General features: G+C 48.9%; 1 protein-coding gene across 1 annotated transcript; it reads right to left on the bottom strand.

Moving 5' to 3' along the window:
• Nucleotides 1-1,013: 1,013 nt before the first annotated feature.
• On the bottom strand, nucleotides 1,014-27,442 carry CCNF (cyclin F). The gene is made up of 17 exons (XM_079120300.1): nucleotides 27,383-27,442; nucleotides 25,746-25,900; nucleotides 24,460-24,566; nucleotides 23,176-23,243; nucleotides 21,579-21,772; nucleotides 21,132-21,185; nucleotides 20,160-20,264; nucleotides 19,760-19,837; nucleotides 16,403-16,554; nucleotides 13,582-13,746; nucleotides 10,902-11,025; nucleotides 10,594-10,774; nucleotides 10,109-10,196; nucleotides 7,319-7,418; nucleotides 7,101-7,228; nucleotides 5,506-5,675; nucleotides 1,014-4,842 (listed from the first exon to the last, which is right to left on the bottom strand). The coding sequence occupies exons 1-17, from the start codon at nucleotides 27,396-27,398 to the stop codon at nucleotides 4,385-4,387; spliced, it is 2,343 nt and encodes a 780-aa protein (XP_078976426.1). The 5' UTR covers nucleotides 27,399-27,442; the 3' UTR covers nucleotides 1,014-4,384.

Genomic DNA, 27,442 nt, shown 5'->3' with positions numbered 1-27,442 from the left:
CATGAAAGCATTTTGGCACTTTGCCACACAAAAGGAAAGTTAAAAGCTCTCTCAGCCTTTCTTTGATTCATGTTTTAGATATAATGTTAAATTGTGTTAACTAATGTTCATATAGACTCAGGAGTCAATATATGTAAAGTTGTGTTCAAAAGTTTGATGTTTGTTGTAAAGATTACTGTGATCTCAAACAGGGGATATAATAAATAACTCAGCCAAAATTCAAGATAGCTGTTGTACAAACTGAATGTTTTACTGTTGGTGATTCCATTTTGTATTTTTCTTGTAAACTTTGTTGCCTGATATTTTGCAGAAGTACACCATAGATTAACTTAAAGCCATCACCTATAGGACAGATAATGTAGACCCCAATTAGATAAAAGGGGATAAATAACTGTAAAGTTATAGACATTGAAGTTAAAGCCCAGTACTCTTACTTTATGACTGGTGAGACTGATTTGCTTGATGGTTAAGATCAAACTTAGAAATAGAGATTTTAAACAGAGAGGTCAAGAAAAGTCCATATTTGGGTCTTGCCCTCAAAGTCAGCCTGAACCCAGGGAACAAGAGGACTTCTCTAAGGAGCTTTGCAACTCTGGGTGGGTCACACAACCTCCTGATCAAGGAGATTGATGAGGCCACTAGAGGATGAAAAGTCAATCAGTGCACCTGCTGCAGAGGAGGGTCAAGGAAAAAGGGAGACATCCCTGGTGCTTTCAAGGAAAGCCACCTCATCGAGGAGACCCTGCCTAACGGACAGCACTAAAGCTAAGGCTCTCAAGTTCTCTATGAGTGACCCCTGTGGGAACTCAGCTGACTCTTTGACAGGAACAGGTCACTTTGACCAGCTTGATCTTAAACACCTAGCAAAACAGTTAAAACAAAAATGTAGCCATTCTTGGGCACTTAAAAGAAATAATAGTTAAATGTAACTTAAGATGTACACTAGAATAAAGACTGGAAGCTACAAAAGAGCGATTCTTAGGCAAATGTGCCTGATAACTATCAGGAGAAACTGCCAGAGTCAGAAGTTAGTCAGTTTAAGGCCTAGAGACACAGGTAGGCTTAATCTGTTTGCTAGTATCTCTACTAAATGTTGTGTTTACATTCCTGATAACCTGGACAATGTTAAACTTCCCAAATAAAGGCCTTGTCCTCTACAGCCTTTGCTAGGCCTTCTCAGTTCTTCCTCCCCCTGGTGAGGAATTATTGACTTCTGTCATCTTTATGATATGCATTGGCATGTTCCAGATTCTGCAACATTTATATTTTATTTATCTCATTGCAGTACGCATGTCTTTTTGTTCTTCTCTCATAGAAGCACCCACCCCCAGATGCCTTTACAACCTGTTCTTCCCCAACCAGGCTTCAACCATGGACCCCCTCAATTAACCTGATTTCTAAAAAGGGAACTCCAAACTGATTGCCCCATGCTGCCCCCTTTTACCTCGAAGAAGCCAGAGCGGTTATCGACCCTCTTTCCCAACAGCAGTAAAGGAGTTCCTAAAATTAAAGGGGTGAATGAAGCCAGAATTGGGGATAAGCAGTTAGTGTATAAGTAGAGGATCAGTCAAATTGAGGAAATGAAGTCCATGAAAACATCTGCCTCTGGAAGTCTGGAAGCTGAAGACTGCCCCTGGGAGAATGGACTTTTTACATCTCACCTGCACAACCAGCCCTAGTCACTTAGGCAGGAAGGAGAGATAAGGTGGGAAAGAACTAGAGAACAAGATTTTCTTATAAAAACAAATGGGGGAATGTAATGTACAAAGCTGCTCTCCCCACCCTTTCCGATGCAGCCATTTCCCCGCCTCCCAACTCCTGTCAGTCTGTGAACATCCTCGCTAGCCATTGGTTCATCAGTCAGCTTGCAAGTATCCTCCTCGGATATTGGTCCCGTTAGCCTGGCGGGATTCTTAAAAGATAGCTTCACCGCCGTCTTTTCTCTCTTGCCTTTCTCCTCCTTGCTTTTCTGCTCTCTAGTATGCACACTTTCTCTTTCCCTTTCTTTTCCTCTCATTTTCTCTCTTACCCTGGAGGGAGACACTATTTGCTTAATAAACTCCCTCATGTGATTTCCCATGTCCAGTGTGGCTTTTGTGGGATTCCTTACACTGGGCACTTAACCAGTCATGTTGCTTAAAGGCCTTGCTAAATTGCTAAGGCTGGCCTTTAACTTGGAATTCTCCTGTCTTAGCCACCTGAGTCAGTGGGATTAGAGGCTTGCCCCACTGCGCCAGGGTCTATTGGCTTTATGTCTTTACAATTCCTATTAAAGGCAACTCTAAACCAGGGAGGCACTGTCTTGCTGACCCCAGGACCACCTACCTAGCACAAGGTCAAGCACATGGAACCAGTGAGGATGACTTAAGATCAGGACATGGGAGGAGGAAGTGTTCATTTTTGGAGGTAGGGTAGTAGTGACATCCAGGGAGGTTTCAGGTAGATACCTGGATATAGGGGGATGAAGTGAAGGAGCATGCAGCGCATAGAACAATGGACCTGGCAAAATGACTCAAGATTGGGGAGGGGGTATGGAGGGGAAGCTGCCCTGAGAACATCCAGCAGGTCAGTGTTCCAGGAGGCAGCCATGGGCATATGCTGCTGCAAAAGCCTGGGCAGTATTGGCAGTGGGGAAGAGAGGGGGCATTGGACAAGGCACTCAGTGACCCAGGGAACATCTGGGGGAGGACTGTGGGGAGACACTGCTGAGAACAGAGGAGTGCAGTCAGGAGGCACCAAGGTGACTGTCAGGTCCTGGGCAGGGAGACAGTGAAACCCATACAAATCAGGTGGTTCCAGGCCCGGCCTGGAGTGTTTATCTTTCTGTGCAGGCTGGGAGAAGACAGAAAACTGAGTCCACCCAAAGCTGGGATTCTCATCAGGGCAATCATGAGGGGTAAGGCAATTAAGGGTGCATCACTCCCGTGCCACTGTCCCCATCACATTTAATCCTCACAACACCCCTGTGAGGTAGGTTATCATTGCCCCATCTCAGATGAGGAAACCAAGGCTCACATATGCCAGGGGCACATGGTGGAAAGGACAGGTTTACAATTCCAGCACCTAGGCTCTCCTCATCCAACCATGCCCCACCCAGGGTGCTCAGAATTTTTTTTACAGTAGCAAGAGACAGCAGCCACAGTGATCTCTCTCTCTCTCTCTCACACACACACACACACACAGCAAAGCCACTACCAATACCCCCTTTCCCTGTACTTCTGGTTCAAGAGGATTTGGGGAAATTGACCAAGTGGTTCTTTTTAACATTTGAAAGGAAACAAAAGTACTCTGGTAGGGTCAGGGTTAGGATCAGAGGGGGCCTTGGCTGGCTCCTCAGGCACTGTTGGAGCAGATGCCTGAGGCTCACAAGCATACTCACATGCAAGTGCTCTACCACTGAGCTCCACCCTGGCCGTTTTCAAAGTAGGAAGCCCCAACTCTGGCCAGCTTGGAATCCACAGCAGATCTGCAGTTATCAGCAAGCCCTCTGATTTTCTTCCTCTTGATCACCTCAGATATTATGACTTTTCCATTTTCTTCTGGCTAACCTCTCTGGAAAAGTTCTATTTGCATAGTGTGCCAGGATAGCACCACAGGGCTAGTGTCACACATTCTTTCTATTTGAGCCTAAATAATGTTGGGAACATCTCTTTGCTCTCTGCTTTTACCCACCCTATATTTTAACTTTTTAAAAAATTTTCATTTTGAAGAAATCTAGAAATAGAAACAGGAGAAGAATGGCTCATAAATTCAGTGCAAAGAGAGATATTCACATGGACACCATGAGACAGACCACTCTGGGAGGAGGGGCAGATTTATAAAATGAGCTCGAAGTGCTGGAGTGAGGGAGCCTGTGGCCTAGGCTTCAGGGTCCCCACACCCCGTGTTCACACTGCAGTCCACATCATTATACAGGGTCACAGGTTGCCTTACCATGGGACCCACGGCCCAGAAGGGAGTGGTTATCCCAGCCTGGCCGAGGTGGGTGAGGGCACAGTGGTGTGCTCAGAGCTGTGAGCTGTGCCAGGACACCTGGGTCACATGAAAGCTGTTGGTTCCTGGCATGGGACTCAGTGGGCCAATGCTGGTAAAAGCAGGACACACGTGGGCTTCTGCTCTGAGATAGCAGAACAAAGGAGGGTGTAAGGATAGGTCTCACATGCTGCGGCATGATTGATCGAGGCTGAATTTCCAAAGAGCTGAGTTTTCACTCTGATTTTGACATTTTGAGGGCTCACATGGGACCTCCCTGGAGGAAGAAACTCAGTGCCCATGAGTTGCCCCTGTTCTCTGACAGCTGCCCAGGGTCTGCAAAGCACCTGTCCAGTGTCCACACCCGCCCCCCACAGTAAACATTCACTGTGGCAGACACACACACACACACTCACAGCTTCAGGAAGCCCGAGTTCATGTCCTTGCCACTGTGCATGGACAGGTTTTGCCGCTTCACCTGGTGCTCGGGAGCACTGCTCCCTGGGGGGGTTGGGGGACGACATTGTAAACATGATTTCTTGGCCTGATGGTGGCAAGGCTGTGTGTCTGAGTTGCTGCCCAGGGACAGCACTGAGGTAGAGTGGGGAGGGCCCCCTGAGCTGCTGTCCACTGAGTTTGTAGGACTCGCACTGCTGACAGAGGAGTACCCCGAGGTTGTGACGTCCTTGTCAGGATCCCTCCTGCTGTGGAGAAGAGGCCTGGGCCCTTGGGCTGGAGGTGTCTGGGTGCCAGGCACCTGGTGTCCCCTGTCCTCCTGGCAGTTCTCTTCATCACTTGATTCCTGGCAGCAGTGCTGTTCTGGGTTCAGGTATACCACGGTGACATCAAGGACACCACTGGGAGCTGTCACTGTGGCAATGTCAGAGAGAGGGGGACAGTGGTCATGCCTCAGCCTGAACATCAGGGGTAACCCTCTGCCCAGTGAGAACCCAGCAGCTCAGGCTCCAGCTCCGGCCAGGACAGTTTAAACATTCTGTGCAGGACAAATGTCCCCTATCTGAATGCAGTTCCTTACATGGCTCAGGTGAGAGCTGAGGGTGACATGCCTCTCTCAAGCTGGGCGGGCAGAAGGTGACAAATTGGCCAGCTAACCACTTAGTCCACCAACAGACACAATTGCAAGTGATTAGAAAAGCAACAGGAAACCCTCCCAGGCTGGGCTGGGGGACAGAATCTTCTGTGGCCTGCTGAGCAGGGCTTCTGTACACCATGTGGGCACATCTCAATGTTCGAGAAAGATCTCACCAGGACTCCAGAGAGGGTATCTATCTGCCCCTGCCCTAGCAAGGTCCTAGAGCCAAGACCTAGCTGGAGCTGGACACAGAGTTTGCCTAAATCATCTCCAGGCCCATGGGAAGGCCCCATCCCACCCCAGGCTGTCCCGGGCTGTGGTGCTGAGGACTTGCCTCCCAGGCTTTCCTGCAGGTAGGGACGTGGCAGGAGGTGGTGCTGAGGCCCTCTACATGGGGCTCCCGCATGATGTCCCTCTGCACAGCGTGGCCACATACTCACCATCACCCTCCTTCTCTCCCTCACTCTCCTGGTCACCCTCATATCCAGAGCAGCAGTCTAGGCTCCAGTCAAGGAAACTGCCCAGCAGTGTCTCCTCCTGGCTGGACAGCTCTGCAATAGGGGTGGTGACAAAGCTGCCCCTGTCCTCCTGGAGGCTGTTCTCTCGCTTCCTGTGAGGTAGGGAAAAGTTCAAAGGCCCTGGTCACAGGCAGCCTCATCTGAAGGCCCAACCCAGTCCTCAGCCCCTGCCTCAATTACCTGCATGCCCTGGGCCTCACCCTGTGCTCTGAAAGGGTTGGTGTAAGCCCTGGGGGAAGGACCATTAGCCCAAGCCAGGCCCCAGCCTGGGTGTGAACCTGGGTTCATCCCTGCTGGCTATGGGGCCCTGGGCCAACTACTCGCCCTCTGGAGACTGGCAGCATGATGCAACCCTCCAGGGTGCTGGTTATGTAAGACATGGGTAGTGCATGGTCTGGCACTGGGCAAGACAACAGGGATAGCTTCTTCTTGGGCAGTGCCAGCATGCTGCCCACCTGGGGTCAAGGCTGGAAGCTGGAGCGCAGACCTGTCCCTGGGAGATGCAGCCATACTTCTGAGCCTTTCTGCTTCCTGACCTTGGGGGCTGCCTGTGGCAGGTCTCCTGTTAGACTGAGAGGGCTCCAGGGAGTCTGGGAAGCGGGTTTGACACAGTGGGGCTGGGCAAATGGCAGGGGCCAAGGATGCCACCCATCAAGGCACAGATGCATGTGTCTGCTGGTCCCTGTGGTGACCCCATCCCTGGACAGTCAGGGTGCCATCCGCAGAATAAAATGTAAATGGAGCCCTCTCAGGAGGACTCAGGTCTCCTGGGTTTGATGCAGGAGAAGGTGCTCTTGTGCGTCTCAGGGAGGAAGCAGCAGGACCGGGGCTTAGTCTGCTTCTAAATCAGCTATTTCCTTAGGGTTCCCAGAGTTTAGGGATCTAGCCAGGGGCCCACTTCCCACAGAACAGTCATGGAGGTGGCCTGACCTGGCCCTGTGTTGTGACAGTGATGACCCAGCTACCCTGGGCCAGCCTTCAGGATACTCAAGGGGCATAGGCACTGAGGAGTCATAAAGGCAGGGCTGACAGAGAGAGTCACACTTATCTGGGCTTTGCAGGATCAATAGGAGTTCTTCAGGTGGGCAAGGGAGGGAGAGGAGGTATTAGCATTAGAAGAGAAACAGGAATAAATAGGAATATACACAGACAGAGGGAGGGGATGGGGAGGGGAGGTAGCGATGAGAGCGTTAATCAGATTATGACCCTAATGCCAGGAATAACATCATAAAGTAGAGAAGTGCAGGCTGGCAAATAATAGTACAGGCAGGGCCCAGACTCAGGCTGATCAAGCAAGCTCAGGACCGTCTTGCCCCAAGGAAGCCAGGATAAAGAGGCAGTGAAGCTCAGAATCAGGCCTGAGAGCAGACCGCCTGGCTTCAAGGCAGTTTCTTTGCATGTGGTATTTGCTGCTGCTTCTTAGAAGCATCCTGGACAGCTGCATCAGTGAGGGAATTCAGAGCTGGAGTGCAGGGGCCAGGTTTCCATCACACAGCCTGAACCAGGATGAGACTCACCGTTTGGTTCTCCTACTGGAGGGAGAGCTGAGGAAGGTGTGAATTTCTCCTGTGCTGAGGCAAGATGGGGGCTCTGGACTCTCCTGCTTCACTCCTAAGGCCACACACAACTGGCTGTAGTTCAGTACCTGAAGGGAGGCAGAGTCAGTGAGGCCGAGGCCAGGGCAGCCCGCCCTCCAGGGTACCCTGCAGATACCCAGGCCACGGAGAAGCAGCACCTCTTCCTGGCTGATTTCTTCATAGCGCTTGTCCTCAAATCGCTGCTTTACGGCAGTCAGAGATACTTGTCTGTAGTCCTTGGGGGCATCATCATGGAAGCTGGAAAAGGACATGGAAGAGGACCCATGAGCAACCCCAGCCCCAGCTTTAGTCCAACTTCCTGAACTGGAAGGGACACAAGCTTCCACCACCAGCCCAGTGGCACAGTGCAGTCACCTTAGAAAAGCGCTTGGCAGAAACTCAAATGGTCAAGCACAGTTTCCGTAAGTCCCAGCGTGACCACAGCCACACAAGAACTTGCTAAGTATGTTCACAGCAACAGCAGCACCATTCACAACAGCCAAGAAGGGGAATAGCGAAAGTACCATGGATGTATGAATGGACAGACAAAAGTGGTCCATTCACACAGTGGACTTTATTCAGCCTCAAAAAGAAATCAAAGTGCTGAGGAGTGGTCGCACATGCCTACTGTAGTCTCAGAGACTTGGGAGGCAGGAGGATTGCAAGTTTGAGGCCAGCCTCAGCAATTTCAGTGACAGCCTGTCTCAAAATTTCAAATGATAAAAGGAGGGATGGGGATTTAGTTCAGCAGTAGAGCACTTGCCTAGCATGGCCCTGGGTTCAATCCCTAGTACTGCCAAAAAGAGAGAGAGAGAGAGAGAAAGAAAGATTAAGAAAAGAAAAAAACAAATGAATCACCAACACATACTGCAAAATGAGCCTGGAAAACATCATGGTCACTCTGAGGAGCCAGGCAAAAATGGCGGCATATGTCTAGGGTCTGGATGCATATACAGAACATCAAGAAGAGGCAAATCCACAGAGGCAGAAAGCAGACTGCCAGGGGCTGAGGAGGTTGGGAGAACTGAAGGGTTAGAGGTAAAGGGTCAGGGTTTTTATTGAGGGGTGATGAAAATTTTCTACAATTGGTAGAGGTGATGGTTGTGTGGACTCTCAGAGTTATGTTGTCCATTAAAAAAGAATTTAGCTGGGTGTGCTGGCAAACACCTATAATCCCAGTGACTCAGGAGGCTGAGTCAGGAGGATTGCCAAGTTTCAGGCCAGCCTCAGTAACTTAGTGAAGCCCTGAGTAACTGAGCAAGACTCTTTCTCAAAATTAAAAAGAAAAGAAAGAAAACCAGTTTGGGGATGTGGCTCAGTGGTTAAGCACCTCTGGGTTCAATCCCTGGTATGGGGGGCGGGGGAAGTTTAGTTTATAAATAAATGTTTCCAATTGAACCAATTTGAAAAGTAAAATAGACTAGGGGCATAGCTCAGTGGTTGGTTATGTGTTTGGCATGTGAGCACTGGGTTCAATCCCCCAAAAACAAGAAAAACAACAAAATCGCCTTTGTGGGGAAAAGAATCAACACAGCCCAGCAACACCTCCTGGGAGCCACTATCAGGTAATGATTTGTGCTCTCAGTGCAAGTGGAGGCTGGGGGGTAGACACATTGGCCATTCAGCTGTCACCCTGGTTCCTCATTCATCAGTTATAGGGTCTGGGAAAATAGGGTGGGCCAAAGCACATGCCAAACCCTGAGAAAAGCCCCACCGGTCCCCATGAATGGAACACTGTGGAGGAGAAAGGGCAGGTGGGCAAAATGGGGCTGGTCGGAGGGACAGAGAGTCACTCTACAGAGTTCTGATCTAATCCTAGAAGTTGGAGGGTGAGACTCAGGATTGGCACAACAGAGGGGACGTGCTCTTGAGAGTTGGCTGCCTTGTTATTGTAAGAGGTAGCCTGGGGAGTGACCAAGGTTCCCGAGAGTGCATGGAAATGTGTCAGACCACAGAGTTGGGAGGTGGTAGGGATGAACAAGACAGGACTGGGCCTGGTGCAAGAAGCACAAATGCAACCTACAGGAAGAACACGCCACCAGGAGACCAAGCAGCTCAGAAACACTGGCAGTCTGGACTGGGGCCCAGGGTCAAAGTTTAGATGTGGTCTGAATCTGGTTAAGTCTCTCAGAGAACACAATTTGAGGAACAGGTGAAAGACAAAGGACCGAAGGAAGCGGGGCAAAAAGGAACAGGGGAGCTGCAGAGTGGGAGGAGCAAGTCTCAAAGTGCAGGTGAGAAGGGAAGAGAAGGAGCCCCACGCAGAAGCACACTCAGTACATAGACCCCACAACCCTCTACTCAAGCCAGCAGAACCACTGGTCTGCACGTGCCCAACATGGCTCCCCTCTGCCTAAGACCTGGCTGCCCACAGACCCCAGGATGCTTCCTTTAGGGGAAGCCAGGCTCTTGCCCCAGCCTCTGCTTGCCTGCTTTCTCTGCAGGCTCCATGGTCATCCTGTACAGCCTGTGCTGGCCTCTCCCCTGCACCTGGCCTGGGAGAGGATCATGGACTGTACGGAGTGAACCGGGTGTGGACCATGGAGGCTGAGGGAAGTGCCCAGAGACCTAATGGTGCACACGTGGGAAGGCGGCAGGGCAGTGGATCTGGAGCGTGGGAGTGGAGGCAGGGGGAGGGAGGATCCGTCAGAGCAGCATGGAGACAGGCACAGACGGAACTGGTCATCAGGAGCCTTGTCTATTGGCTCCCTCTTCCTCCTTAAGACAGAGGATCCACCTCTAAGAAGAATGAGGGAAATGAGCAGCACAGGGCTGGGGTCTGAAAACATCGACTCTGAGGAAGACTTTTCTTGCAAGAAACTCACTGTGGGGAGATCTGTGGGTTGACTGACAGCTGTCATGTGAAGAAGCAAAGGCCTCGATGGTACATAAGCACCACCCTACTCTGGAAAAGTCTGGTTGGAAGCCTTGTTTCCACACAGACTCACCACTTTTTATGAAGGCTCAGGACACAGGGAATGAGGTCTTCAAAGGAGAACCCGGTGAGGTCACACAACTGACTGGTCCAGGGTTGTGCTGCGGAGGAGAGCAGGCTGGGAATGAGACCGCCATCTGCCACTCCCACCCCACACTGCCATCGTATTGTAGAGATTCCTGGAGCTCAGGGTGCAGTCCCTTTAAAATGGTTTTGAGGGCTGGGGAGATAGCTCAGTTGGTAGAGTGCTTGCCTCGTAAGCTCAAAGGCCCGGGTTCTATCCCCAGCACCAAAAAAAAAAAAAAAAATGGTTTTGAGAAGACCACACAGACTATCCACACTGTCAAAACTGAGAAATACTTAAGCTAGAACCACCCTGAGCTGCCTCTGGTCCTTTTCCAGGATTTAAGAGGCAATACTCTCTTTTTGGTCCCTCCACCCACTCCTATGAGAGCTTTCCCTGAGGTCAGGAACCTCCCAGGAGGGGCCACTCCTTACTCTGCTGGTGCATTAGTCTGGCCAGGAGCAGAGCTGCAGAGGCCAGGCAGGCTGGGGCATAGGCAGACAGGCTGGTGTGTAGCAGAGAAAGTTCACAGAGGAAGCTGCACAGGTGCTGGGTTCTGGGTGCCACAGGGACCAGCGTCAGCAGGACCTCTTTGAAATCAACCACAGTGGGGATCTAGATAGAAAGGGAGGTGGGTGTGGGACCCAACGCATCAAGGCATATGCGGATGCACTGCAGTCAGAGCCTTGTGCTGACTTTGGCCACAGCACAGATGCCCTGGCCCACCCCGTCAGGCACGTACCCTAATCTTCCCTTCCAGCGTGGAGACGATCTCTCCCATCATCCTCACCAGGTCCTCATACTTGTACGTGTTGTCTGTGAGCCACACAGCCTCCCGGATGGTCAGGATCTCCTTACTGATGAACCTGGAATGTGGAGATGGGGTCATGGCCCTGAGCCCACTTCCCAAGGCAGGGGTGTGGCTGAGGAGGGCCGAAGGCTCTAGGAGGCCTCAAGGTAGGGAAGACACAATGCCTTTGGGTTTTGGTGACAAAAGGAGACTCCACAGTGAATCCAGCTGCCTACAGCAGAAGAGGAGCCTTAAGGAGGGGATAGTCAGAAGGTGCTGGAAAGAGGGATTTGGGCATAGATGTCTCTGCAGAAGGTCCCCACGAGTGATACCATCGTCCACTTGTCTGACCACCTTAGCAGTGGGATCTGCCCTACCTTTTTTTTCCTTTGCAGTTGGGAACTGAACCCATGATCTCATGCATACTAGGAAAGTACACTATCACTGAGCTATATCCCTCTGCCCCATCCTTTGACAGTGTCTATCAAGTGACTACAAACGATTTAAACCTAGAAGATAGGTGAGCCACAGAACCGGAAGTTGGAGGCAAAGGGCCCAGAGGTTGTTTGAAAACACATGGATCTGGACATAGAATGCTGACTGTCCTAGAGGCAGGTGGGCACCCTGTTCGCTACTGTCTGCCAGCACTGACCCAGGAATCACACTACTCCAGCAGCTCTGAAGGAGAGCCGAGAGTGGACGTGGCCCAGTCTGCACTGCTCTATCCTGAGACTGCAATTTGCAAGCCTGTCACTGCTTGACAGAGAGGATGGGGGATATGCTGCCAGTGTGAAGGGCACAGATGGCTAAAGGATGGATGCACTGGTAGGACGGGTAGGGAACAGGTGCTACACAGGACGGAGCTGATGCATCTGGGCTTGGAGGACCTTTTTAAGCAGTTATTATCTGCTTGTCTATCATCCAACAACTTTTATCTTAGATTGCACTGATGTAACTGTGCTGTTAGATCCAGGGAGGCAGTTCAGCATCTCTGGTCAGAAGACCCAGGAAGTGAGTCAGGTCCAAGGAAACACCTGTAGAGGGCCCTGGATGGGGTGTAGTGGGGTGTGCTCACTGACCCTGAAGCCTGTGTCCCTCCTTCTGTGGCACTATGACCCTGCTCAGAACTGACAGTTCCCATCATGGCTAGATGTGGCCATGTGACTAAGTTGGGTAGAAAGGAAGACACAGAAACTATGGGGATCATGGGGACAAAGGCAGTCAGTCCCTGCAGGTGGCAACAGAGAAAAAGATAGGAGCTAGGGTTTCTCAATGACCTCATGAAACCAACCCGCCCCAGAGACCCTGGACCCTCTGAGGTTGCCACGCAAAAGAGAAATGAGCTGGTGTGGTGGCACATGCCTATAGTCCCAGTCAGCAGGTCAGCCTCAGGAACTTAGCAAGGAAATAAACAATGCAGCGAGACCCTGTCTCTAATAAAATAGAAAAAAGGGCTGGGGATGTGGCGTGGTAGTTGAGTGCCTCTGAGTTCAATCCCCAGTACCCCCAAAAAAACAAGAATACTTGCTTCTTGTCAGGCATGGTAGTGTATACCTATAATCCCAGCACTTTGGGAGGCTGAGGCAGGAGGACTGCAAATTCCAGGCCGGCTTCAGTAACTTAGCAAGACTATGTCTCAAACTGAAAAATAAAAAAAGGGCTGGGAATGTAGCTCAGTCAACGAGCATTCGCCCTAGCAGCTCTGGAGGCTGAGGCAGGAGGATTGTGAATTCAAAGCCAGCCTCAGTAACTTAGTGAGGCCCTGTAACTCAGCAAGACCCTGTCTCTAAATAAAATATAAAAAAGAGCTAGGGATGTGGATAAGTGGTTAAGTGCCCCTGGGTCCGATCCCTGGTACTGGGGGAAAAAAAGAAAAGATACATTCTTAACACTATTGCTGAGTGCAACTAAACCTAACCCTTACCTACCAGCCCTGACTGACAAGGACAGTGGCCCTGGAATAATGCACTTCCTAGAGGAAATGCCAGGGATGGTGAATTTAGGAAAACAAGAAAATGAAAAATGGATTGTGAGACTCCTGTACTGCTCCCAATGATAAAACCAGGGTGATCAGGATCAGTTAAAGGTAGACAAGTCTGGGTAAAACGTAAAGTGGTTCAATTTGAAAAGTTGGACTGCCAGGCTGCTTGTTTGGATGCACCTCGCTACTGAATGATGTCCATAAAGTGGAACTGGGCTCTGCCAAGGTGTCAATTGGGGACTCTCCAACCCCAGGACTGTGGGAAACTCTGACCACACAGACTTGAGAACCTGACCTCAGAGTGTTGTTCTTCCTGTGAACTCTGAAGACTAAGGATAAGGACAGTCAACTATGACCTTCCCTGACACCATTGATTTCAGAAGCTGGGGGAAGCCTGGTCCAGCCTGTGCCTGATGGGAATTCACACTCTGGGTCCTGAGACCATGTGCTGGGATGCCCTGCACAGTGGCCACCACATGCTAAGGGTCAATTCTGCTGTGTCCTCAGGTGGAGGACACCTAGCTTGGGTGCTCCATTTTGAGACTCATTTCCTTTAAGAACAAGCCATCAGCACAGAAAGGATACACACACTCTGAATCTAGTAAGGGCCAACACATACACACTCTGCCACTGGATTAATGGGCTTCTCACCGGGTACAGATGACCATGCAGGCAATGCCCAGTAGCTGGAGTTTGTACCGGGGCACTAGCCTCCTCCGCAGGTAGCGGTCCACACACTCTACTGCCAGGTGAAGGCAAAGACTCGTGAAGTCCTTCATGGTGGCAACTTCTACCAGCCAGTCAATCAGAATGTACCTGTGGAAAAAGAGCTACCCTTGAAAACTAGGACAAGCTTCCCTACATGTCCCAACTCCAATTCCTGCCTGACCAATTGAGCTGGCCATTTGTAAAATCACTGGTATACCCAGGAATCCAGGCTGGAGACGCCATGTTCCAGAGAGCTGGGGAGACTCCATGGGTCCCAGCCCCACAGCTGTTCCTAGAGGCTGGTGAGCTCCCACATCTCTGCAACCTGCCCCCACCTCTAGGAGTGCACTTTTTTTAATATAGTTTTAGATATTGATAGATCTTCATTTTCCTTCATTTATTTATATGCAGAACCGAGACTTGAACCCAAGTGCCCCACACATGCTAGGCAAGGGCTCTACCACTGAGCCACAACCCCAATCTCTAGGTGTGCACATTCTTGGCACTCACAAATACAAGTGTTTTGAGGCCTCTTCCTAGAGTAAAGTCAGCCCTCAGGTTTGTGGCACTGGAGGAGCCTGACCCTTGGTGTATGCAGGTAAGGGGGCCAAGTAGAGTGGACAAGGGCTGGGGTTGGATCATAGCTCTCAGAATCAGAGAAAAGTCTCTCAAAGGTGGAAGAGCTTTGGCTCTTCTACACACCCAAATGCTCCCAACTGGTTTATTTATAACAGTGCTCTGCAAGGGATCAAAGAGCCAGGAATGCACCTAAAGCAAGAGCCACTGAGTCCCTGCACTGGTGTCCTCATGGTTCACTTAGCCAACAACAAGGATGGATGCCCAAGGGCTGACAGACGCTGTCCCTCTCCACCAGGGGACTAAACCCAGGCACCAGGACCACAATCACAAAAGAATGCTGCCAGGATATCTGAACACGGTCAACTCCTTTCTGAATGAAGGAGACACTTGCCTTAAAGCAGAGCAAACCAAGTCAGCAGAAAGCAAGAGAAGGAATGATGGACACCATGGAGACAGAAATGGAAGGGTTCCAAGGTCAGCCCTGAAGCACCTCAGATGTGGAGGGAAGGAGAGGGAGATGGGCTGAGGTAACAAAAAGGTAGGCTGGGAGAGCAGATAAGCCTCTTTATTTCCTCCCAGAAGGAAGAGCATGCAAGGGTCAGGTGTACTGGTTTAAGCCAGTCAGGACTGAACAGACTAGGAAGCTACCCTGAGCAGATGGACTTAAGGAGCTTAAGAGCCTGACTTCTAAGCCTGGCACAGTGGCACACACCTGTAATTGTAGGTACCTGGGAGGCAGAGACAGGATGATTTCAAGTTTGAGGTTAACCTGGGCAACATAACAAGGCATGTCTCAAAATAAAAGTGATGAGAGCCCCTGGGTTCAATCCCCAGTATTGGGGGGTGGGGGTGGGTGTGGGGAAAGGAATCTGATTTCTAAAACAGATCACTGGATTGTACACTTTATCTTTTTAATTTTTTTTTTTTTAAAGGATATGTTTTTCTTTTCTTTTTCCTTTATTTTATTAATTTATTTTATGTGGTGGTGAGAACTGAACCCACTGTCTCACACATGCTAGGCAAGTACTGTACTACTAAGTCACACCCCAGACCCAATTGCACACTTTAACATGATTAAAATTAGCTGGGTGTGCTGGTGCACACCTGTAATCCTACTGTAATCCTAGCACTCTGGAGCAATTTTCAGACAGGGTCTCTGGGCAACTTAGGAGACCCTGTCTGAAAATTTTTAAACGGGCTGGGGATGTAGCACTATAGGTGAAATGCCCCTAGTTTCTATCCCCAGTACTTCAAATAAAGTAAGTTAAATCCGTGTCAATCTCCCATCCCTACCCCACACATAAAATGAATATCAACAATTTAAAAAAAAAAAAAAGACAAAGCGGCAGCCTGGGATTAGAAGGCATTTCCAGCATATTCCTTCCAAGAGAAGGAGGAATGAGCTGAGAGCAGTGGGTGGAGGGTGGTGGGCAACCACAGCCCCAGAATGCAAAGGTGCTCCAGCTTGATGCCACTACTGGGGGGTGCATCTCTGAGGTCGTGTGTCTGTGCACAGATGTATGAGACATCAAGCCTCTCCAGGGAAGGGAGGATCATTTCTTAAATAAATGTCTGCTGAGCACTTATGTGGACATTGTCTCCTAGAAGGAGCCACTGTAAATTGAAAATGTATTTGAAATCTTATGCACAAGCTTAAAATCATTCACTATTTATTCTACCCTCTAACACTTTCTGTGATTTAGTATAAAAGAGTGTTATTGCCCATTCTTGGAGGCCCTGCAAGAAGCAGGCTGTACCAGGATCCTGGTAGCTCCTAGGTCCAGCCTGGCCTGGTCAGCCGCCAAGTTTCCCCAAACATGATGATGCTTGGAGAGAAAAGCTATACCAAAAAAAGTCTGTAGGGGCTGGAGCTACAGGTCAGCAGTAGCTTATCATGCATAAGCAGTGGGAGCCCATGTAAGTTTCGGTTTCAGACACTCCCATGATTTTTGAAAGACATTTTAAAATGGTTGAACATAGTCTATGGCTTAGAAAAGATAACTGGAAAGAGTGGAGTAGAATAATTACTTTCTCAAAGTCCTGGATAGCTTAAGCAGTACTGGTTCTAGAGCGTGCACAAGCACAGGAATGGGAAAGGGGTCCTGGTAGGCTGGAAAGGGAACATCATGCTGCCCTGTGAGAGGTGACTTGGAATCACTCTGCCTCTGGGTCAAGAGTGCCTCACCTCATTGTGTCATTGAGGCCCTTCTGCACGGAGAAGACCTGCTGCTTACTGATGGCTTGAGAGGCCTGGAACAGCTGGCAGACGATCTCATTGCAGGCTTTAGCTTCTAATCCAAGTTGGCTTCCGTTTGCACAGGCTTTGGCCAGCGCTAGCTGAGGACCGGAAGACAAGTACAAGATGAGCAGGAGGTGCACCACAACCAGGCCCAGGTGTACATGCTGCCTAAGGCCTCACCCTGGGACTACCATCTTCAGGGTTACTCTCTTTTGAACAGGTGATACAGCATATGATAAGATCTTTAAGAGGAACAAAAGATGGGTAACAGACACGAGTTGCCTTCCCATTCTAGTGCAGGTCCTCAGCCAACTTCCGTCTCCTGCTGATGTTCTTTGTGAAAAGTTTACGTGTGCTTTTGCTCATCCACAGGTGAGCCAGCACTCTAGGGGGAGGCTGCGTTATGAGAGGACAAGACTCAGCTGGGGTCTTAGACAACCTGGCTCTACAACCTGGGTCTGTGTGTGACCTCAGGTAAACTGGGAGACCTCCTGCACCTTGGTTTCTTCTTTCATAAAATGGTACATTAACTGTCTGGACCAGCACTTAGCATGTAATCACCCAGCACCCACTAAGACCTCATATGGTAACCATCAACTATTTTTATACATTTTTCTAGGCATTTTTTGCCCAGGCACACATGCACACATATCATCTTTTCTTTGCCCCCCCTCAATGATGACATGCTTCCTTATGTTAAACTCCAGGCACAGTCCACCTCTTGTTTCCACGTATTTTAGGAACAAGGAGTTCCTCGCCTGGTGAGTCCATGGGAGCAGCTATGACCTTTTACTCCACCTGCCGCCTGAAAGACCTGTACTAATTTTTATACCACTTAGAGGAACACTTCCTTTATCTCACTGACACGAAAACTGTTATTGCTAAAAGTATCTATTCCCAGGAGTTACTAGCTAGCTTCTCAAAAACACACAGAATAAATACAATTTCTAATGCAATCAGCCCAAGCCATTTCATTTAAAGGTGCACTCTTTTGACTAGTAGCAAGGTTAAAAGTTATTCTACTTTTTATCTGGTTGTGTTTCTCCTCTCGAGAATCTACTGAGCCCTCAGAACATCCAGTGAAGTCTTACTACTCTCACAGATTATCTAGAGCTTCTGTAGAATTATGTTTCTTGTAAATCTTTTGACTACCTTTTTGGACATGAATGTTGCAATGTTCTGTGACACATCAGCGTGGGCCATCTATGCATTTGTGACTTCGTTCCTAGGGTTTGAGTGTAGATGATTGTAGCACCAGGGTGGTGGGTAATAAGAAAAAGCTTCCCCTCTTCAACAAATGGTGCTGGGAAAACTGGAAATCCACATGCAACAGAATGAAACTAAACCCCTATCTCTCACCCTGCACAAAAATCAACTCACAATGGAATCAGACCAGAGACCCTGCATCTTATAGAAGAAAAGGTAGGTCCAAATCTTCAACATGTCGGCTTAGGATCAGACTTCCTTAACAGGACTCCCATAGCATAAGAAATAAAAGCAAGAATCAATAACTGGGATAGATTCAAGCTAAATAGCTTTCTCTCAGCAAAGGAAACTATCAGCAATGCAAAGAGCCTACAGAGTGGGAGAAAATCTTTGCCACTCATACTTCAGATAGAGCACTAATTTCCAGAATATATAAAGAACTCAAAAAACTCTACACCAAGAATACAAATAACCCAATCAACAAATGGGCTAAGGAAATGAACAGACACTTCACAGAAGATGTACAAGCAATCAACAGACATGGAAAAACGTTCACCATCTTTAGTAATAAGAGAAATGCAAATCAAAACTACACTAAGATTCCATCTCACCCCAATTAGAATGGCGATTATCAAGAACACAAGCAACCATAGGTGTTGGAGAGGATGTGGGGAAAAAGGTACACTCATACATTGCTGGTGGGACTGCAAATTAGTGCAGCCACTCTGGAAAGCAGTGTGGAGATTCCTTAGAAAACTTGGAATGGACCCACCATTTGACCCAGCTATCCCACTCCTCGGCCTGTACCCAAAGGACTTAAAATCAGCACACTACAGAGATACAGCCACATCAATGTTCATAGCGGCTCAATTCACAATAGCCAGACTATGGAACCAACCTAGATGCCCTTCAATTGATGAATGGATAAAGAAACTGTGGTATATATATACAATGGAATATTACTCAGCTATAAAGAATAATAAAATTATGGCATTTGCAGGCAAATGGATGAAACTGGAGAATATCATGTTAAGTGAGATAAGCCAATCTCAAAAATCCAGAAGATGAATGATCTCACTGATAAGCGGATGACGACACATAATGGGGGGTGGGAGGGGGGCAAGAATGGAGGAAGGAGGGACTGTATAGAGGGAAAAGAGAGGTGAGGGGGGAGAAAAAAAATAACGGAATGAATCAAACATCATTACTCTATGTAAATGAATGAATATGCAAATGGTATGCTGTTACTCCATGTACAAACAAAAACATGTATCCCATCTGTTTACAAAAAAATAAATTAAAAAAAAAAAAAGAAAAAGCTTCCACCTGCTTGGCAAGGGAGGACCTTGTTTGGTTTGTCCTAAAGTGACTTTATGGCTGCAAGGGAAGAGTCTGGGCAATGCCAACTACAAACCCTTGATTTCCTGGCTGAATAACTTGAGCAGGGCTAGGTGCTAAAGATAGGAAAGTACCCCACACACCACACTCCTCAGGCAGACTCCACTGGCACTGTCAAGATAAGCGTTACTTATGGGATGGCCTTCCGGCGTTAGCAGTATGATCTTGATAGTTATAGCCCACCAACATTTAAAATTAAGAGGCTAGCTAGGCATGTGGAGCCTGTAATCATAGCTACCTGGGAGATAAGAGGCAAGAGGTTTGAGGCCACCCTAGGAAACTTAAAGAAATCTTGCATCAAAATAATTTTTTTGTTGTTGTTGTTTGATACTAGAGATTGAACATTGAGACCTATCCCCGGCCCTTTTTGAGACAGGGTCTCACTGAGTTGCTTAAGGCCATACAAAGTTGCTGAGGCTGATCTTAAACTTGTTATCATCAGCCTCCCAAAATCACTGGGATTATGGGTGTGCCATTATGCCCAGTTTCAAATTAAAAAAAAAATTTTTTAAGGTGGGAATGTGGGAAGGGTAGGTCAGTGATACAGTGCTTAGCCTAAGAGACAAGGTTGGAGATGGGCAGAGATGAGCTCTTCTCCCTAGGCTCCTGGACCAATCTTACTGTATCCCTGTCTCCTGTGTGGAGACTAGGCAGTTCTGTCCCAAATATGTAAGGGGAAATGCCAGCACTCCATATCACCTGTGCATCCCAGCAGCCTTTGGCAGCATAGTCTCTGAGTTTCCGGAAGCTGTGGAGGCATCGTCCAGGATCTGACACCTGCAACAGGGAAAAGTTGCCTGTATACAGCTGTGACTTGGGAGGAACTCAACAACTAACCCATGGGTTCTGAAATGTCTCCTCCCTCATCCCCAGGTCCCCAACTGTGCTGGTTTTCCAGCCTTTTATCCCCAAATGAAGGAAATTTTCTTCTGGAGTGCTGAGAGCAGACTGCTGCCTAGCAGCTCCTGGTGGCCAAGAGGCCAGACGCTGTCAAAGCATCTTCTTTTGTCCATAGAGCCTAGTCCAAGGGCCAGTTTGGAGAATGTCTCTGGCCAACACAACTCCATCTTTTCTTCTTCCCAGATGTGGGTCCACTCACATCAATCCTTCTGTCACTCTCCCAGAGGAGGTATGAGCTGGCCAAACACCCCTGATGAGCAGACTCTTCAAACAGGTCACGGGCCTGCTTCTTTTTCTCTTCATCCTAGAGTAAGACCAAGCACAGCTGGTTCTTTTCTTATCAATCCACCAGCCACCCTCCTCCTGCTCCATTACCTACCCATCACACACTCTGAGGTGATCCACCAGCCACCTCCTGTTCCGTTACCTAGCCATCACACACTCTGAGGTGATCCACCAGCCACCCTCCTGCTTCATGCACCTCGCCATCACACACACTGAGGTGATCCACCAGCCACCCTCCTCCTGCTCCATGCACCTTGCCATTACACATTCTGCGGTAACACAAGAGTTAGCTAAGTCAGGGTGGGAATGGCTGCTCTGAAGGTATGTCTCTTGACAATTAAGAAGTACACACTTAGAGCTCTGGCCTTGCTTTTCCTGGAGGTCTGTGTGTGGGTGGGTCTGCAGGTTCCCTGCTCAGCTCTGGGATACCCAAGGCTTCCCTTCATGTCGCTGCCAAAGGAAATATTCCAAATGGCCTGGGTGGTGGTGTTGGCGGCTCTTGGGGCTCATCCACATCCTCATTCACCCTCTGCAGCCCTCCCTGATGCTTTACTAGAAGCACCACTTCCCTAAATCTGATGCAGAGGGGGCTTACTGAGCACCAAGCCTGTTAGCCCTCAGGAGCACAGAGGGCCGTGTGCACCACATGCTGTAGAAGAGTTCCGCCTGCTTGGCTGGGCCTCTGACCACTCAATGCTCATGGCCCCAAGGAGCCTGACCACGCAACAGGTCCACTGTCCAGCCCCAGGCAGCTTCTCAGGGACAGGTTTGGCTTCTGCATTGACCCTGGATGCCCCCTTCTGCTGCTTTTCATGCACTTCCTGGATCCTGGTCAGGGATGTAACAAACACAGCAAAGTCCAAGGGCAGCAAACAACCGGACTAACCTCAAAAAGATTTAGTACTCTTCCCAAGCAATGCAGTATGGATGCTCTGTGAGTCTTAAAAATAAAAAGAGGAGGAGGAGAAAGAAGTGTGATTCCTTGCAAAGAGAACTGCCAGGGGGCCACCCTTCCCAGCCCTGCCATACCCCGCCAACTTTACACAGGGAACCACACCCCAGTTTTAGCCTCTAGCTCTGGCTGCTTCAGGCAGTCTTGGTCCTATGTTTCCAGGTGCCAACACTTCCAAGAGCCCTGTCGTTCATCCCCGGTCTTCACACCTCCTCTTCTGTGGTCAGTTCAAGACACCTCCCCTACACCTGCACTCAATTTTCTGCACCTCTACTTCCTGTAGGTTCTGACTTTACAGTCCACAGGGTCTACCTCAGGGTTTTCCTGTGTCCTAGGACCCTGCCAGGTGGACATCAGGTGCTGCCCCTTGCCAGAACTTACTCTCTGCAGCTGGCACTCTGCCCTGAGACTCTCATGGACCACAGCCTTACAGCAGCTTCCAGACACTGACCATGGCGGGCGGATGAAGAGCCAGATGAAGGGCATGGCACTCACATTCAGTCGCTCTGCCAGGCTGAAGAAGCGAGAGGCCTTTAGGCCATTCACTTCTGCACGGGCCTCATCAGACACAGACACTGTCAAAGAACCCAGGTTGTTACTGGGGATAGAATAAGGAAGGTTCTTCACAGTCTGTTTGGAAAGTCTAAAAGCTCAAGCCCACTGTAGAGAAAAACTGCTGGTGTTTTAGGAGAGAAAAGCCCTGTAGGATGGGGACTCCATCCTTCTTCCCCTGCTTTGCTCAGGTCTAGAGTGGGTCAGGTTGTCTTGGTGATCTCAGGACCCTGCTGGAGTCCTTCTGGAAGCCTGGACTCTAATGACAAGGGAAGGTGTGCCCCACAGGCTTCAGCCCATTCTCCCTCCCTAACCTCCTGCTTATGGGTTGGGGGGAAGGGTTCTTTTTGGGGATGAGAACATTCTAACATTACAGTGGCAATGTTTGCACAACTCTGTGAATATACTAAAAAGAAAAAAAATCACTGAATTGTATACTGTAGGTACACAATTCTGGGAACGGCTCTCTGACAGGAAGCTGGGAGCAGGCAGAATCTCCCCTCTCCTGAGCCTGGAGGAGGGTGATGCTCATGGGTTTCATCAGTTACAACAGTCCTGTCAGCTGGCCAAGGGCAGGGATTAACTTGGCAAAACACCATATCTTTTAGAAGCAGGAGAATGGTGGGCTATAATCCAATCATTATGTGTCCTGGGAGATGGAAAGCAGACTGCGCTCCCTCCTTAGGGTATATGAGTTCCAGCAGACTAGCAAGAAGTAGCAGAAGAGAAGCCTGCACCAAAGTCTTTTAAGCAGCACCCAGCCTTTAGGGGCACAGAAATCCTAGCATGAGGTCAGGCAGGTCTGACCCGCCTCCAGCATGGAACCATGGCTGCCTGTTACTGACACCCTGTGGAAGTAGGCACACTGATCTCTGTCTGAAATTTCACAAAGGAGAGGAGCTATATCCACACATGGGCTATGAAGGAAGTCAGGGGAACGGCTGACTTCCCCAAGCAGCTTCCATACTGAAGCTCTACTCAAGTCATTCTTTTTTATGGTACTAGAGATTGAACCCAGGGACGCTCACAATGGGCCACATCCCCACTCTTTTTCATATTTTATTTGGAGACAGGGTCTCACTGAGTTGCTTAGAGCCTCACTAAATTGCTAAGGATGGTTTTGAACTCATAATTCTCCTGCCTCAGCCTCCCAAACTGCTGGGATTACAGGCGCACGTGGTATCTGGCTCAAAGTCATTCTTTGCTGACAAAAATTCAAGGGTTTGCCAAAATAAGAAGAGATTCTTGGGACCTAAGTTAAAGTACCAATGGGTCCCTCGCAGGGCAGCTTTGGGCACAAGCTACTACGAGGAGAGAGCAGTTACAGCAAGAAGAGCGACTAAACGACATCACTGAGAATGTCTCTCCAGGGCCCCAAGCTCATGTTTACCTAAAGTGCCAACATTCAAGGGGGCCCAGGACTTACAGCCTTCATTGTAGAGGTAAGCTATGCCCAACTTCACCGCAGCTTCAAAGTTTCCCTTTTCAGCAGCCCTAGAACATTAAGAACAAAGAACACAAGACTTTTAAGTCACAAAGGTGATATACCACCACAGCATTTGAAGCTGGGATACTTGCTTTCTGAATTGAATTTTTAATGAAATGTAATCAAGTATCAATGACCCATTACATGCCATAACATTGATTAACCTTGAACATTATGCTCAGTGAAAAACTAGTCACAAAAGACCACATATTTTATGATTCCATTTATATGAAAATGGCCTGAATAGGCAAATCAATAGAGTAAGAAAATAGATTAGGGGTTGTCTAGGATTTGAGAAGGTGTGAGAAAAAGGGGGAATGACTGCTGATGGGTATAGTTTTTTTTTTTTTTTTTTGGCAGGGGGTGGGGATGTTACTGGGTGAGCCAAGTACCCAGTCACATTGTATTTTGAGACAGGGTCTTGCTAAGTTGCTTAGGGTCTCACTTAGTTGTTGAGGCTGGTCTTGAACTTTCAACTCTCCTGCCTAAGCCTCCCAAGTGCCTGGGATTAAAGGTGTGCACCACTGTAACTGGCTTCTGGGTTTGTTCTTTTTTTTTGCACACACTAGACAGTGTTGTACCAATGAACCACACTACCAGCCCTTTTTAAATTTTGAGACAGGTTCTCACTATATTATTCAGGTTATCCTTGAATTTGTGATCCTTTTGCCTCAGACCCCTGGGGTTGCTAGGATCATAGATGTGTGCCATCATGCCCACCTCTCAGTTTATTAAATGGGAAGGATTAAGCTGAGCCACCTGGTTCCAAGGGCAGCCTCTGAAACCATTAGTGTTCTTGCATGGTAGGCCTAATCGCTAGTCCCTGGGCTCACAACTCCAGCAGATGGATTAGATCAGTCAGTGAGTGAAATTCAACAGGACTGAAATCACATGGTTCTGAACAAAGGAAAAGGCTGAATATTACTTGCATAGGTGGGTGACTCATATCTGAGTTAAATGGGAAGAAGTCCCAGGCCCTGGGGGGGACCCTCTGGAAGCACAGCAGGCATAGAGGATGAGCAATGAAGTGGCCTGCTGGAGGTGGTACGGCTCAATGGATGAGGTCAGCAGCTCTGGGTCACTCCTTAGGAGATGAGGAAATAGTCGGGGAAAGACAGCAACAGGAAAATAGTTTCTGAATCAGGTCTTGGGATACACCTGGCAAATCAAGAGGCCCAAAGGCAGGAAGAAATTAAGCCATTCATTCTCAGGGTGCTCAGATACCTTTCAAAGAGCTTCAGGTTCTTTGGAGAAGGCCATAGCTCCTGGAAGCTGGCACATGCCCATACACTGGCGTGGTTGTCTACCAAGTACTTGAGGTGGGAGTGCACCTGCAGAGTAACAGAAGTCGGAGGAATTACTGAGTGGATGCCCAACAGCCCTGCTCCTGGGGACTCTTGAAGACAGGACACAACCATAAGATGTCCTGTCTCTGTCCTATCCAAGCAGTAAAGGATCCAGTCTCTATGTGTAAAAATAATGTTGCTCTGCATGGAAAACAGAGCCTAGAAATGAGTTTCTCTGAAGTTCTAAAGGGGGAGGTACAATGGCCCAGGAAGGGAAGACCAAACACCCAGATTAAGAAAGGAGGAATGACATTTCTGCAAAGGTCTATACCTGAAAGAACTGTGGAAAGTGACTAAAGGACTGCAAACAAGACAAAACCCTGTCTTACGCAGCTTAAAGACTGGCCACAGGGACTCAAGGAAAAGACTGACACCGTGGTGGCAGACTCGGGTGGGACCCAGAACTTCCAGATAGGAAATACCCAGTCCAAGCACCTGAGCACAGGTGAGCAACATAAAGTCTCTACTACCATTGGGAACACAGTACCCCAGGTATATTATAACCACAATGGAGGTGGCTTTGGGAATCAGGAAATGGGTTATTGAAGTTTTCCCGCCAATTTGTTGTACACCCTAAGATAAGTCGTGCAAGTGAGGTTGTAGTTCCAAAATAACTTATAGAGTTCACTTCAGCATTGTTACAATTTGTCCTCAAAAACATATTTTTATCCTTTATTTATTTGGTACCAGGGATTTAACCCAGGGGTGCTTTACCAACTGAACGACAGCTGCAGCCCTTTTCATATTTTTATTTTGAGACAGGGTCTTGCTAAGTTGCTTAGGGCCTTGTTAAATTGCTGAGAGTCTGGCCTTGAACTTGCAATCCTCCTGTCTCAGCCTGCCAGTCATTAGTACTGGCATGCATCACCATACCTGGTTTATTTTTTATCCTTTTTAATACTATCTTATTTCTTAAGAGACCTAAATATTACTGCCAGAGAGGATACATTCTCTGTTGAAATAAACATTGCATTGAATGGAGTCAAGTCTTACTGTACTAGTCCTCCAACTAGAATGTCCTCGAGCATCTATTAGCACCCTCACCCTTGTTTCCTTTGTTCTCTTCTGTAGCCAAAGTTTTATTTTGACATTTAAGAACACAATGCCTTGATGTTGTAATCAGCCATGGTGTGACTGCTTTATTGCTTTCATTTGGTGACTTACAGCTCGGACTGCAAGGATGTCCCCAACAGAAAGCCATTTCAGGATGTGAAAGAGCACATCTTCTGGGAGACTCAAGATGGTTAGATTTCTGGGTCTCCTTCTTATTCTTCGTTTGGAAGGATAACAAAAACACTTGGCACACCTACAGTGGATCACTTAAGGAAAAAAAAAAAAAAAAAGAAGAAGCCTTGATGAGGTAAAAAATTATATATGGAGATGATTTAACAGTTTCTGTCCCTGCACCACAAAACAAGGAACCGACTAGTCCCAAACCTAAACTAAATAAATGAGTGTCACTATAGAAATTACAGAAGACATCATCAATCATTTAATTCTAACAAATATTCATGGTGAATAACAGGTATCATATAACTTGGCTACTGGAAACTTTCTGATCCAGGGCCCTCATGATAACCAGGAAGGGGGGAAAGCAGCCAATGGTGAGGAGGGTTTCCCTCAAATTTCACTCCCAGGAATGCCCCTAGGATCCTTATTGGATATCTTTGCTTCTATTTACACGTGATTAAAAAGCAAACGTTCAATAAGGATTTGTGGGTTTGAACTCTGGTTTTGGAGCCTAAATTAGGAGGGTCAGCCCTGCAATGAAGCAAAGGACTTGTAAACCAGGGCACTCCTGGTCTAAGCCTCAGTTTTGAGGATGTCAGAGCTGCTCAGTCAGAGCCTTAGTGTCCACCTCTGGAAAATGGGTTGACAGCTATTCGGCAAGGTGGTAGAAATCTGAGCACAAGCCCTAGACCCACATATCCGCAAACATGAAAGATGAGACAGGCCCTCTGCCACCCCGCTATGCTTCTCAGATGAGTTCTTCTTACTCTCTTCCTAGGGTGGGTCATTCCAGCTCCCACTCCAGCAACCCCTTCCTATTCTAGGCAGTGGCTTTACTCCTTATTTTGTAGGAAAATGTAAGCCCTTGACAGGAACCTCAACATCCGACTTCCCTGTGTACTAACTTACCTGTCTTTCCACCCATCCTCCCTCCACCCCCAAGAAAAGTGGGTGCCCCGTGAATCAGGACTCTTCTCACGAGTGCCCACTCCGCCTCGACCTGGATCTTCCAGTGAGCAACTCAACGGTACTGCCAAGGCCAAACCTACGCCCAAGGAGGCTAGTTCCCAAGGATCACCCCGGCTTTACCATCAAAGTCTCCTCATTCGTTTGTTCTAGAACGTACACTTGGAATGTTAACAGCCACTATAACAACCGAAACCGCAGCTCGGGCTGGCCGAGCTCCTCACGCGCCCCAGGCCCCGGCGAAGCTTGCGCCCCGCCGACGGAAAGCCCAGGCGGCTGGCCGGAGAGAGCGGTCCGCAGGCGCGCGGGCTGCGGGGACCGCCGCGTCCCGGCTGCTCGCCCCACGGGTTCGGGACTCCCCAGAGCAGCCAAAGTCGTCTGCTCTGCGGAAAAGCTAAATCGTCGCCGCGGAGGAACAGGGCCCGGAAACGCTGCTGCGAGAGGCGCGGGCGCCGGGTGGGTATTTAAACCGCGCGACCAGGTACGCGGACGGCCCGGGCTGGGGGCTCACGCCGGCGTTGCCGCGGTGGATCACGCGCCCGCTCCGGTGACAGGCGCCCGCGCGCCCAGTCGTTCGCCCCGAGCCCCCAGCCGCCCGCACTTACCGCCGCCGCTCCCCATCGCCGAGCTCGCGCCGCTACCGCCCGAGCCCGCCCGCGAGCGCG

This window comes from Sciurus vulgaris (genome assembly GCF_902686455.1).
Source record: "Sciurus vulgaris genome assembly, chromosome: 18".
In the NCBI taxonomy this organism is placed as follows: Eukaryota; Metazoa; Chordata; class Mammalia; order Rodentia; family Sciuridae; genus Sciurus; species Sciurus vulgaris.
Note: the sequence above shows the minus strand (reverse complement) of the source record. Positions and strands in the feature narration are given on the sequence as shown.

Excerpts from the sequence above, each read along its gene's own strand:
- CCNF (XM_079120300.1), bottom strand. Across the intron at positions 21,186-21,578 it reads CAGAGTGCCAGCTGCAGAGA|ACTCACAGAGCATCCATACT; the intron begins GTAAGTTCTGGC and ends TTTATTTTTAAG. Across the intron at positions 4,843-5,505 it reads GGGAGAGAAGGAGGGTGATG|TGACAGCTCCCAGTGGTGTC; the intron begins GTGAGTATGTGG and ends ACATTGCCACAG.